This window comes from Hemitrygon akajei, chromosome 8 (assembly GCF_048418815.1).
Source record: "Hemitrygon akajei chromosome 8, sHemAka1.3, whole genome shotgun sequence".
NCBI classification, from domain to species: Eukaryota; Metazoa; Chordata; class Chondrichthyes; order Myliobatiformes; family Dasyatidae; genus Hemitrygon; species Hemitrygon akajei.
Genome location: NC_133131.1, coordinates 88,800,757 through 88,815,430, shown reverse-complemented (window position 1 = coordinate 88,815,430; position 14,674 = coordinate 88,800,757). Strand labels below are relative to the sequence as shown.

The window sequence follows — 14,674 nt, the reverse complement described above, 5'->3', positions numbered from 1 at the left end:
GTCAGTGATATGCTTGTTGGTAGATTGATTACCTACTGTAGATTACTCCTGGTGTGTTGAATGGTAGGAAAATCACAAGGATATTGATGAGCACGTAAGTGAGAGTATGTTGCACAGAAATAAATGGGATTGGTCTGAAAGCTTAATTAGAATTCACGGATGGAGTGGCCTTCTTTTAGCTGGTGTGAGAAAATGAGGAATAACCTGAGAAATCAGGCAATCACTTTAGCAAAATAATGACTGGCCTTTCTGAATATGGTATGTAGCAGATTGAGAACAACTGCTGTTCCAGTGAGCTTTAATCACTGTTACATGGATGTTATTGTCACGTGCCAATAAAAATCATCCTTAAATGTTTGATTGTGTAATGCTGCTGAGATACATCCTAGATACACTGGAACACATTATCAGTGATGTAACCAGGAGTCATTGGGTGTTTCTGGTCTTTCAACATCACTCTCACCTAGATGACCCAGCCAGGGTTGATCAGGCCCTGGATTGGGTCTCAGTAGCATTGGTCCACAGGTCACACCAGTTGATCCATCACCATCTGAAGGCTTGCTCAGCAGCCTCCATGATGGGCCTAATGGGTCTTCTCTTTGCAGCCTCTGTAATGCTAAGGAGAAGGTAGGCTCTGCACAGCTAACAACCAGCAAAACCTCTACAGCCCACCCCTAAGGAGTCTCATTGTGCCCTCCACCCCTGTCTCTGGCACTGCTCGACCAGATCCTGTCATTTGGCTTTCTTGTGCTCAAAATGCCTCCTCAATCCGAAAATATCACAGTGAGGAGAACTGCTGGCATTAAAAATGTGAAATAAAAACAGAAAATGCAAGAAATGTTCAGCAGATCAGGCAGTGTCTTTGTGTCTTTGACCTGATATATTAGCTCTGTTACTCAAAGACGCTGCCTGACCTGCTGTGGAAAGAGATCCTTTGCTTATAGATTACTACAACGTTGAATAGAACGGCAGTGTATTTGTTATTGTAAATGAGACAACCAGAAATTCCTATTGTTGAAAAATAGAATCAGAATCAGGCTTACCATCACTGGCATATGTCATGAAATTTGTTATTTTGCAACACCAGTGCTTTGCAATATATAATAATAGCAACTATAAATTACGATAAGAAGGATATGTAAAAATAAATACGAAAGGGAAAAAACTACTGAGGTAGTGTTCAAGAGTTTAATGTCTGTCCAGAAATCCAATGGCAGAGGGAAAGAAGCCATTCCTGAATCATTGAGTGTGTGACTCCAGGCTCCTGTACCTCCTCCTTGATGGCAACAATGAGAAGAGGGCATGTCCTGGGTGATGGGGGTCCATAGTGTTGGATGCCGCCTTTTTGAGGCATCACTTTTGAAGGTTTCCTGGATGCTGAGGAGGCTAGTGCCCATGATGGAGCTTCTGAGTTTATAACTTTCTGCAGCTTTTTCCCACTCCTGTGAGGTGGCCTCTCCATACCAGACGGTGACGCAGCCAGTTAGGATGCTCTCCACAGTACATCTGTAAAAATTGGCGAATGCCTTTGGTGACATATTAATTCTCCTTAAGTTCCTCATGAAATATAGCTCCTGTTGTGCCTTCTTTATAATTGCATCAATATGTTCAGCCTAGGATAGATTCTCAGAGATGTTGAAACACAGGAACCTGAAACTGGTCACCCTTTCTTGTGGTAGAGTTATCACAAGTTATGTTGCAACAGTATCATTAAATTAAGATTGCTGATAAGCTGTCATATTGAAGGCATGAAAGCATTGTGACGTTGGTGCCTAATGTTGTACAGCTGTGTTATTGATATTTAATTTAAGTAGGACTGTTTTCTTTGAAGTGCGGTATCACTGCTGACTGGAGGCTGGGTTGTTCTGGGAATGCTTTGATAATAGTTCATAGTGAAATGAAGAATATAAACATGATATTAGAAAAAGATCAACCCCAAACACAGTTCAAGAATAACTAGTGCAGATATGGACAAGAGTTGTAATACAAGTCTCCATAATAAGGGTTAAAAAAGCACCAAATTACTCGGCAATACAAGACCAATAATCTAGAGTGGGATAATGAGGAACAAGATTGCTTCAAATTTGAAGGTATAAAAAAATCCCAGTAAAGCAAAGTTGGCATTGACAAATGAACAGCAGATTTCTGTCAGATCCTATGTAATGCATAAAAAATGAGGGAAAATAACCTGACACACAAGCAAATATGTTCAGTTACTGGACACTGGTTTTCTAGGAAATACTCTGCCTTTGCCTTCACATCACATGATTTATTCAAATTGTTCTATATTTTTAATTTACTGATACTTTTGGATTGTGTAGTGTGAAGGGTTAGTTTACTTGTCGGTCGAAAGCCACTTCTCCAGTGCTGGTCATCGATTGGACCATTTGAAGGATGCAGCGGTTCAATCCCATTGGTTGCCTTGTGTGTCATGGCACTGGTGTCCAGTTTAAGGCACCTCAAGGCGTTCCTTTGTTGCTGGGCACTTAACATCATACTGAGATCCTGAGCAGTGCTGAAGAAGCACTGGGGAAGTATGCTGCAGTTATAGGAGGGCCCACACACACTCTTAGCCAAGTATCTGTTTGCTTATTGTTTAGTTTTGAAGTTGTGTATCTTGGGGATATTTAATAAGGTAACTGTTGAGTTTGAAGTGTTACTGAATGATTAGTAATGTAGTTGGTGTAACTTAGGGTGGCTTAGATGTTTGATGGAATATTTTACTGTTTGTAAATAAATGATTAATGTGCTTATTCATAACCAGTGTCTTCTCTCTCACTTACCAAACCCATGAACCTGCTTCATCATAACAGATTGCTAAATGTATCATCTGCAGCTGACTTGATTGAGATAGATGTGAGGCAGTGCAGAAGTGAGAAGAGATCACAACACTTGTTTTCTGGGTGACTACACTGAGTTCGGCCAGGTTCAGAGTGGAATGGAGACACAGCAGATGCTGGAATCTGGAGCAACGCACGAAAAGCTGGATGATCACAGTGGGTCAGGCAGCAACCATGGAAGAAAATAGTCAATATTTGGATCTGGACTCTTGACCATGTTGGATCATCAGGAATAATCTAACTTGGCCAAGTGTTCCCAATAAGAGAGAGGAAATTTCTTGATATTTCTGTGGAAAGTATGTGTATGAAGTGAAGGCAGGAAAGGACTCAAGGTTGACAGCTTCATGCTTGAAAGATCTCCTCATGCGCAGAGATGAAGAATTACTTTGTTTTTGTATGGACAGCCTTGTGGGACATCAGGGCAAAAATGGGCTAGGAAAAGAGATAATGCTGGAGGTAAATGAAACAGGGAAGGGGCCTTGAGTGGAGTTTAAATGACAAGGCCTAATTGGTATCTTAACAGCTAGGTCTTGTGAGTTGAAGAACAGGTGGCTTAATGTCTCCTACCCCCTCAAGCTGCTTCATGGTAAATTATTGGTAGGTGAATACATTGACACCTGTTGTAGTGGGAAGGGGAATAGGAGGCTTGGTCAAACTAAACTAAACTAGGTAACCTTTGGAGCACTGCACTAAGTTGATGCTTTAAAAACAAATGCACGCTCAGTATAGCACAGGACCCTGATTTCAACAGTTCGATGGGTGGGTGAAAATGTTATGCAAAAGCACTTTGAAATTGCGGCAGAGTAAGCAAGTATTCCCTTAATGTCCATGCCAACACTGAATTCGTCTAGTTCTTATAATTGCTGCGAATTTAACTGAAGACAAACGATAAATGTTCTGGTTTGGGTTTCCAGAGGTCGGATGCAAAATGTTGCAGTTTCCTTTTTTGGCAGTCCAAACTGCAGAGGCTGATGATAATGCATTTTGTCAGTTTTCAGTGAGGCTACCAGATGGAATACGTCTTCCTTGGGGCAAGAAGACTCTGACTTTGTCTGTCATGCCTACTACAAGTGATCTTGTGACAGAGAGTGAAGAAATGTACAGCATGGACCGCTTTCAACATTTGACATCTGCCAAACCTCTGAGCACTTAACTGATAGCAAAGGAAATAAAAACACACTCATAAAATATAGATGCAGAGTCAAATAAAGGAATTCAGCAGTTTAATAGATGGTAGAATAAATAAAAATAGAAATATTTTTCAAACTTCCAAAGAAAGAGCTTGCAGCTTTGCAATTAAAAATAATCTTAATACGTATTGAGTTTATACAAAGAAAAGGTCCTAAATGAAGAGTTTCTAATTAAGCCTTAGCTTTTCTTTCTGCCTTCAGCTATTGTTGGTGTGGCAGAATTAAATTAATTCAACAGAATATTTAAACCATTGGGCAAATCTAATTTAATTTATATTCTTCAATTATATGGCTCATTGCATGAGATCTCAGCTTAAGTATCTTGCCTCAATCATCTGAAATTTTGCCTCTTAAATATTGGGTTTTTATTACATTAATTTTAGACTAGATATGCATTTAAGCACCTGTGCTAACATATTAAACAGATATTTATAAGTGTTCCTACATTTCCCTCACCTCTGGCTTGAGGATTTTGGGTTCTTTATAACAGCTTCATTTCCTGTACTTTGCAAATTTAATGATTTATTAAATGTAGTGACTTTGATGTGACAAATCACTTTAAATTCTGCTTTTCTCAAGTCATATATTTTTAACTACTGAGCTTGAGTATTGCATGTCCAGAAGGTGTCAGTTTGTTAATAGGATTACTGAATTTGTGTATAGTTGCTCCATGTTGATCAAGTCTCATATGTTTAAAGCACACGGGTTTAATTGTTCTGAATTGTTTTCTATGGAAAAGTGGAAGCTACCTAATTCATCAGAGAAGGCTTCATTATGGTACTTAATTCTTGTTAACCCAGTAATCTCTTCCTTAGAGTCTCAGCCCCAGATTATTTGGCATAGGCTACAACCCTGAGGTTGAATGGTGAGCCTTGAGAAGGTCCCATCAGGCTTTCAGTCTCATGTTCAATGAGACATTAAAACAGTGCAAAACATTTAAAACTAAATTTCAAATACTTTTAAAAAAATTGAAAGCAAGTTTGAATTATTTCTAAAATTGGCAAAAATAATTGTATACTTGAGTAGGTATCCAAAATCATTTGGACAGACTCTGTTTTATGGAGAGTTTTTGACAGTAATGCAGAATTCAGTGAAGTAAATCTGACCTTAATGTTCATGAATAAAGCCATTCAAGCTTCCTTAACTTTTGTGTAAAATATTAATATAATGAAATTTTAAATTAACAAAATATAAACTGTTGAAATCTAACATATAAACTCCTCTTGGAGTTGTTTTCAAGGTGTTAGCTGTTCTGGTGTTGTGTTACACTTTCTGCTGATCCGTCAAATGGGTATCACAGAATGTGCAAACAATTTAGTGGTGAAGAGGTGTGTATCCACACCCACTTGCAGATTGAATTCACTTTGCACCACTTCAGTTGGAGTTTATTGTTCCAAAGTAAGTTTAGTGGGCTGGGCTTTGCAGCTGTTCATGTATTGTGCATTAGGCCCTGGCATATTTTTCAAGGTCCGCCTAATTTACATTTGTTTGATAGTCCCCTGCTTCCCTTAGAACAGGGTTCCTAACCAAGGGTCCGTAGACCCTCACTTAATAGTAGGGGTCCATGGCACAAAAATGGTTGGGAACCTCTACTTTAGAAAATCCACCTCAAAGAAACGGAGGGAGGGAATGGACTGAAGTTGGCCTCAGAAGGTTGCCATGTTGTTTATATGGCAGTGTGTCTCCCTAAGTTATGACCATTTCATTCCTATAGTGACCCTGCAGGTAAAAACCTCAGTGGCACAGACTACTGTCAGTCACAAATCTGTCAGCTGATACAACCCTTTAAAATGTATGTTGTGTGAGTTTACCTACCCGGGTTTAGTCAGTCAAATTGCTATCTCTCCAGATAGAAAGCTCAGAATTCCTCAGAGAACTAAAGGAACATATTGCATTGCAGGAATAGCACTACAAAACTAGTTTGGTTCCTGCCCATAATCAATGGCTTTGTTTAGTACTGGGTCATGAGTGACATCAGCTACTCCTTTCTCACTGAGATAGCATTCCCTGAGAGAAATGGCAGTGTGTATCCATTCATTGTGAAACCTATATGAAGCATTACTAAATAGTTTTGTCAAACAAGTTTGTATATGACAGAGCCTGCGCAGTGGCTAAATATTTATCAGCTTAATGTCACATGTACAGCGTTGTTACTGATCAAAATAAATCTTTATTGCCATGTGCTTATAAATAGCTCAGAAAAGAATTTCATAAAGCCCTTTTCCATGCTATGGGATATTGTAAATATCTTCTTATCATGACAAAAACCACACCATCACAGACAGGGTTAGTTTCACAGATAAATCTCTGCAGGGTACCAGTCCGAGAGTGGTACAAATCCCAGGATGAACAATGTGGGAGATTCACAGCCCTCCTTGATTCACAGGGGGATCTTGTGATCCAAGACCATAGTTCTCTGAAAGTGGCTGCGGGATTGATAAAGGTGGTGTATGCTGCTTGTATGCTTGTCTTTATTAGTCAGGGCACTGAATTCAAGAGTCAGGAAGTTAAAGGCCTAAGCTTGAGGTAGGCCACATCCGGCATCTCCCGTTCAATTCTGAACACCATGTTATTGGAAGGATGCCAAAGCTTTGGAGAGGGTGCGGAAGAGGTTTATCAGGAAGCTACCTGGATTAGAGGGCATGTGCCATGAGCAGATGTTCTTGGTTAGGTTCTTGATTGGACGTGGCATCAAAGGTTATGGGGAGAAGGCCAGGAACTGGGATTGAAGAGGAGATTTAAAAAAAGGATCAGCCAGGATTGAATAGCCGAGCAGACTCGATGTGCCAGATGGCCTAATTCTGCTCCTGTGTTGTATGGTCTTATGCCTTATGTTGGACAAACTTTGGTTATTTTCTCGGGACTGGCAAGGGCTGAAGAGAAACCTGAGAGAAGTTTCTCAGATTATGAGAGGGGTAGATAGTGTAGACAGCTGATATCTTTATCCCAGGGCTTAAATATCTAACAGATGGTATGCACTTTAGATGAGAGGGGGTAAGGTCAAAGGAGATGTGTGTGGCAGTTTTTTTACATTGAGTGGCAAGTTACAGGAATGTGCTGCAGGGCAGTGGTGGAGGCAAATACAATACAGTAAAGCCATTCAAAATTCTCTATGATAGACACATGAATTGGCATTCAGGATGAACTAGTAATTTGGATTTGACATTGGCTTTGCGGGAGAAGCCAGGGAGTGATAGTAGATGGTTGCCTCTCTGACCGGAGGCCTGGGCCAAAGGATTATGACTGGGTCCATTGTTGTTTGTCATCTATGTCAGTGATGTGGATGATAATGTGGTAACTGGATCTGGATAACTCCAAGATTCTAGGCGTAGTGCACAGCAAGGAAGGCTGTCAAAGCTTACAGTGGAATCTGGACCAGCTGGAAAAGTGAGCTGAGGAAATGGCAGATGGAATTCAATGCAGACAAGTATGAGGTGGTGCACTTTGGGAGGACAGACCAGGGTAGGACTTTCCTTAGTGCCCTCGCATTCATTATGAGTGCAGTAGAACGGAGGGATCTGGGATGTCACAGGTAGATAAGTCGTAAAGAAAGCTTCTGGCATATTGACCTTCATAAATCAAAACATTGAGTACAGGAGTTGGGATGTTATATTGAAGTTGAATACATCGTTGGTGAGGCCTAATTTGGTGTATTGTGTGGAGTCTGATCGCCTGCCTACAGGAAAGATATCAATAAGATTAAGAGTACAGAGAAAATCTACAAGGATGTTGATGGACCTAAGGACCTGAATAGATTAGGACTTTATTCCCTGGAGCATATGAGAATGAAGGGGAGATTTGATAGAGGAATGCAAAATTATGAGGGATATTGATTGGGTATATGCAAGCAGGCTTTTTCCACTGAAGTTGGGTGAGACTAACACTAGAGGCCATAGGTGTAAGGTGAAAGGCAAACTATTTAAGTGGAACCTGGGTGAGAACTTCTTCGCTCAGAGGGTGGTAAGAGTGAGGAACGAGCTGCCAGTGGAAGTGGTCGGTGCAGGTTCAATTTCAACATTTAAGAGAAATTTGGATAAGTACATGGATGGTGGGTATGGGGGTGCCATGTGTCAGATGTGGGCCGATGAGACTAGGCAGATTAATAGTTCGGCACAAACTAAATGGTCGATAGGGTTGTTTCTGTTCTGCAGTGCTCTGTGACTCTGAATTTATGGAGAATTGAATGCTGCAGCCATTGTGTAGGCAGAAGGAATTATTTTGATTAGGCACTTAATTACAAGGTCAGTTAGTAGTTCATCACAACTTTGTGGGCCAAAGGGCCCATTCTTTTGCTGTACTGTACTATGTTCTATGTTCTTGAACTTGTCCATTTAGTTCCTCAAGTCTATTTCTGCATTGGTGGCTGATCTGTGAACTAAGCTGTTATCATTAAATCACACAATATCCCTTAATGTGAATGTCAAGAATATAATTAATTATTTAATTAAAAATACCCTATGCAATGGCTTATTTCATGTTACAGGTACTGAGCTGATCATGTTTAAATTTTACTAATTATTCTTCCTGTTACCAGTTGTGAATACATTTGCATGTTTCCAATAAGCAACTTGAGTGTTCAAACGTAACCTATAAATGAGGCACAGCATGATATCCAGACTTTATTACCCAAATTAAATCCAACGTATTGTGAAATGTCTCAGTGCATTGGCCACTCAGTATGGATTCTACATATTAGAATATTTTAATTATCCCAACTCAATTATGGCTCTCTAGCTTTTTTTACATTACATCCTATTGATTCTTGATTAGAACCTATCCTGCTAGTTTTACACTTCAGTCTATTCTCATATTTACACGGCATTAATGTGCACGTATGCAGTGGTCTATTGTATGTGCTTAACAGCAGTATTCACAAATTTCTTTGAAAGATCAATAATATCCAAATTTCTAAGATAGAAATGAACAAAATGTAAGTAATTTTATCCAGGAATATTTTAATCAAAACTGATGATGACCTGTCTCACTGAGAAAGGTGCTGTAGCAGCAAAACCAAAACAAAATAATTGCCACTGCCTGAGACTCTGCAGAGTCGTTACACGTTGCATGATGTGCCCCCGGCTCCACAGATTGCTCCAAAAGTCGAATGCTTCATTCAATCCCTTATTATCAATTAGCAAACATATAATCTTGAAGTGATGAACTTAAACTTACCCAAGTGTAAGCTAAACACGATTCAGCCATATTCAGTGGTCAGCAAAAGATACGACCTCCGCTGGTCCCAAGCTACAAAATGCTATGAAATAAGCAAGAATATGCAACTTCTTCCCTTTACTTTTACCACGACCCCACTCACGTAACTATTTACCATAATAAACATAATAGATGTGCAACACAGAATGATACTTGGCTCCTACAGAGATCCCATAATTGTATCCTGTGATCCCACCTAACTGACAAACTGGATATGATAATAAGAATGTACAATTGTTAACTTACCACGTCAATGCTTCAAAGTATAATAATGACTTTATTTTACTTTTATTTATAAAATCAACTTTACATCCCACAATAAGCAGCATAGTGCTTTACTTTAAAACTGGTCTTCAAGAAAGAATGCAATTTATAAATTTGTACTCTACTTGACACTAAAGAGATTATGTCTTAACTTTCCTCTCCGTCCTCAAACTTTTTTTCTTGGTGCGCTGATACCAGAAGCTGCTGTTGCCCAAAATCCTAAGGAATCAGTTCATTCGTGCATCAGCACAGCCAGGATAATTTTGACTATGGATGGTGAAATGCATTTTAGCTATTCAGCAAAGCATCTCTCACAAATTTTGTTGACTTCAATGGAAATTAAAATTGGGAAAGATCTATAGTGAACAGATTGCTTGAATCACACTATAGTACAATATATTAGCAGCATTAGGCAGTGGTTAAGGAGTAACCTGTAGGATGAGCAACTATTCCCTCCAAACTGTTATCAATTTAATTTTAGATTTTTTTCCACTCATATAATAAGATCAACTTGATTTATTTTAGGCAAGGATCCAGTGCGACATTAGATGAACTCACCATGTCAGCATTCCTCACAGTCAATCTCGACCGGTCACTTGGTGGGAGAGCTGTTCAAGTAAGTTTTTAAACAAATGATAGAATTAAGACCATAAGATATAGGAGCATCAATCTGCTCTACCATTTGTTCATGACAGACGTAATTTCCCTTTCAACCTCATTCTCCTGCCTTCTCTCTGTAACCTTTGACACCCCTACTAATCAAGAACCTGTCAAGCCCCCCTTTAAATATACCCAGTGACTTGGTCTCCACAGTCGTCTATGGAAATGAATTCCACAGATTTGCCACCCTCTGGCTATCACAACTGTATCACTAGCTGCTCCTGTCTTTATAACACATTGTGTTAATACATACCAATAATGCACAGGCTGTTTTGCATGATTTAAAATTTCATGTTGATAGAGAGGAGTTACAGGCAGGTGGTCACACCAAAGCCACGGGAGGCAGACAAATGGGTCACGGTTAGGAGAGGGAAGGGGAAGAGTCAGGTACTAGAGAGTACCCCAGTGGCTGTACCCCTTGACAGTAAGTACTCCTGTTTGAGTACTGTTGGGGGGGGACAAACTACCTGGGGGAAGCAACAGTGGCTGTGCTTCCAGCACAGGTTCTGGCCCTGTAGGTCAGAAGGGTAGGGAAAGAAAGAGGAAGGCAGTAGTAATAGGGGATTCGATAGTTAGGGGGTCAGACAGGTCATTCTGTTGACACAGTCAGGAGACTCAGATGGTAGTCTGCCTCCCTGGTGCCAGGGTCTGGGATGTTTCTGATTGCATCCAAGATGTGGGAGGTTGAGGAGCCAGAGATCGTGGTACATATAGGTACCAATGGCATAGGTAGGAAAAGGGAAAAGGTCCTGAAAGGAGAATATAGGGAGTTAGGAAGGGAGTTGGGAAGATGGACCTCAAAGGTAGTAATCTCGGGATTACTGCCTGTACCACGCGACAGTGAGCGTAGAAATGGAATGAGGTGGAGGATAAATGCATGGCTGAGGGATTGGAGCAAGAAGCAGGGATTCAAGTTTCTGCATCATTGGGACCTCTTTTGGGGCAGGTGTGACCTGTACAAAAAGGACGGGTTGCACTTGAATCCTAGGGGGCCAATATCCTGGCAGGGGGATTTGTGAAGGCTACTGGGGAGACTTTAAACTAGAATGGTTGGGGGATGGGAATCAAATTGAAGAGACTAGGAGAGAGGAGGTTAGTTCACCACTAGAGAAAGCTAGTAGACAGTGTGTGAGGGAGGATAGGCAGATGACAGAGAAGGGGAGCGCTCAGACCGAAGATGTAGGGGAGAAGGAAGAAAAAGATAATAAAGTTGTTTGCACCGTTAGGGATAAATGAAGAGTAAGAATTGGAGAGTTTCTTAAATGCATCTATTTTAATGCCAGGAGCATTGTAAGAAAGGTGGATGAGCTTAGAGCGTGGATTGATACTTGGAAATATGATGTTGTATCTATTAGTGAAACATGGTTGCAGGAGGTGTGTGATTGGCAACTAAATATTCCTAGATTTCGTTACTTCAGGTGTGATAGAATCAGGTGGGGGGCAAGAGGGGGAGGTGTTGCAATGCTTGTCAGAGAAAATATTACAGCGGTGCTTTGGCAGGATAGATTAGAGGGCTCGTCTAGGGAGACTATTTGGATGGAATTGAGGAATGGGAAAGGTATAGTAACACTTATTGGGGTGTATTATAGACCACCTAATGGGGAGTGAGAATTGGAGGAGCAAATTTGTAAGGAGATAGCAGATATTTGTAGTAAGCACAAGGTTGTGATTGTGGGAGATTTTAATTTTCCACGCATAGACTGGGAAGCCCATTCTGTAAAAGGGCTGGATGGTTTGGAGTTTGTAAAATGTGTGCAGGATAATTTTTTGCAGCAATACGTAGAGGTACCAACTAGAGAAAGGGCAGCGTTGGATCTCCTGTTAGGGAATGAGATGGGTCAGGTGACGGAGGTACGTGTTGGGGAGCACTTCAGGTCCAGTGATCACAATGGCATTAGTTTCAATATAATTATGGAGAAGGATAGGACTGGACCCAGGGTTGAGATTTTTGATTGGAGAAAGGCTAACTTTGAGGAGATGTGAAAGGATTTAGAAGAAGTGGATTGGGACAATTTGGTTTATGGGAAGGATGTAATAGAGAAATGGAGGGCATTTAAAGGTGAAATTTTGAGGGTACAGAATCTTTATGTTCCTGTTAGGTTGAAAGGAAAGTTTAAAAGTTGGAGAGAGCCATGATTTTCAAGGGATATTGGAAACTTGGTTTGGAAAAAGAGAGAGATCTACAATAAATATAGGCAGCATGGAGTAAATGAGGTGCTCAAGGAATATAAAGAATGTAAAAAGAATCTTAAGAAAGAAATTAGAAAAGTTAAAGAAAGATATAAGGTTGCTTTGGCAAGTAGGGTGAAAATAAGTCCATAGGGTTTCTACAGTTATATTAATAGAACAGGATAGTGAGGGATAAAATTGGTCCCTTAGAGAATCAGAGTGGACAGCTACGTGTGGAGCCGAAAGAGATGGGGGAGATTTTGAACAATTTCTTTCCTTCAGTATTCACGAAGGAGAAGGATATTGAATTGTATAAGGTAAGGGAAACAAGTAGGGTAGTTATGGAAACTATGACGATTAAAGAGGAGGAAGTACTGGCGCTTTTAAGGAATATAAAAGTGGATAAATCTCCGGTACTGACAGGATATTCCCTAGGACCTTGAGGGAGGTTAGTATAGAAATAGCAGGGGTCTGACAGAAATATTTCAAATGTCATTAGAAACAGGGATGGTGCCGGAGGATTAGCGTATTGCTCATGTCGTTCCATTGTTTAAAAAGGGTTCTAAGAGTAAACCTAGCAATTATAGGCCTGTCAGTTTGATGTCAGTGGTGAGTAAATTAATGGAAAGTATTCTTAGAGATGGTATATATAATTATCTGGATAGATAGGGTCTGATTAGGAACAGTTAACATGGATTTGTGCGTGGAAGGTCATGTTTGACAAATCTTACTGAATTTTTTGAAGAGGTTACTAGGAAAATTGACAAGGGTAAAGCAGTGGATGTTGTCTATATGGAGTTCAGTAAGGCCTTTGACAATGTTCCACACGGAAGGTTAGTTAGGAAGGTTTAATCATTAAGTATTAATATTGAAGTAGTAAAATGGATTCAGCAGTGGCTGGATGGGAGATGCCAGAGAGTAGTGGTGGATAACTGTTTGTCAGGCTGGAGGCCGGTGACTAGTGGTGTGCCTCAGGGATCCGTACTGGGTCCATTGTTGTTTGTCATATATATTAATGATCTGGATGATAAATTGGATTAGTAAGTATGCAGATGATACCAAGATAGGTGACGTTGTGGATAATGAAGTAGGTTTTCGAAGCTTGCAGAGAGATTTAGGCCAGTTAGAAGAGTGGGCTAAAAGATGGCAGATGGAGTTTAATGCTGATAAATGTGAGGTGCTACATTTTGGTAGGACTAATCAAAATAGGACTTACATGGTAAATGGTAGGGCATTGAGGAATGCAGTAGAACAGAGTGATCTAGGAATAATGGTGCATTGTTCCCTGAAGGTGGAATCTCATGTGGATAGGGTGGTGAAGAAAGCTTTTGGTATGCTGGCCTTTATAAATCAGAGCATTGAGTATAAGAGTTGGGATGTAATGTTGAAATTGTACAGGGCATTGGTGAGGCCAAATTTGGAGTATTGTGTACAGTTCTGGTCAGCAAATTAGAGAGAGTACAGAGGAGATTTACTAGAATTTTACCTGGGTTTCAGCACCTAAGTTACAGAGCAAGGTTGAACAAGTTAGGTCTTTATTATTTGGAGTGTAGAAGGTTGAGGGGGGACTTGATAGAGGTATTTAACATTATGAGGGGGATAGATAGAGTTGACATGGATAGGCTTTTTCCATTGAGAGTAGGGGAGATTCAAACAAGAGGACATGAGTTGAGAGTTGGGGGCAAAAGTTTAGGGGTAACACAAGGGGGAGCTTCTTTACTCAGAGAGTGGTAGCTGTGTGGAATGAGCTTCCAGTAGAAGTGATAAAGGCAGGTTCGATTTTGTCATTAAAAAAAAATAAATTGGTAGGTATATGGACAGGAAAGGAATGGAGGATTATGGGCTGAGTGCAGGTAGGTGGGACTAGGTGAGAGTAAGCTTTCGGCATGGACTAGAAGGGCCGAGATGGCCTGTTTCTGTGCTGTAATTGTTATATGGTCTTTAAAAAGGAACCCTATGCCTAGGAAATCTAGCACATGATGGCAGTTTGCATTAAAGTTACACTAGAAACCTCATCTTAACTCTCCGTCTAAAGCTTTCTGCCATCAGTTGCAAAGTAGTCACATTTCCCTATGGTAATTACCCACAAAGAAGCTGCTGGACATAAATGGTATATCATGAGGCAATAGAGGGTTAACCTTATTTATCTGATGTTTTTACCACAATTCACAATCAGCACTAATTTCTAATACAGTTCTTTATTGATTACCTGTTTCTACCTTACTTAAAAGGACTATCGTGGCCGGTACAGATGCCCCTGCAACCCCGTCAAGCTACGCTCTCTCCCAGTGTCCTCCACAACCACTCTTCAAGGGGGGAACACTCTTCAAACCTACCAGA

At 40.4% G+C, this 14,674-nt stretch overlaps 1 protein-coding gene across 1 annotated transcript in view; it reads left to right on the top strand.

Moving 5' to 3' along the window:
- The window catches only part of scin (scinderin), a 128,805-nt gene that overhangs the window by 91,198 nt on the left and 22,933 nt on the right, over positions 1 to 14,674 (top strand). Inside the window, exon 10 of the mRNA XM_073054144.1 lies at positions 10,031 to 10,121. Within this exon, the coding sequence (XP_072910245.1) occupies positions 10,031 to 10,121 (91 nt within the window). The remainder of the gene's footprint in view (positions 1 to 10,030; positions 10,122 to 14,674) is intronic.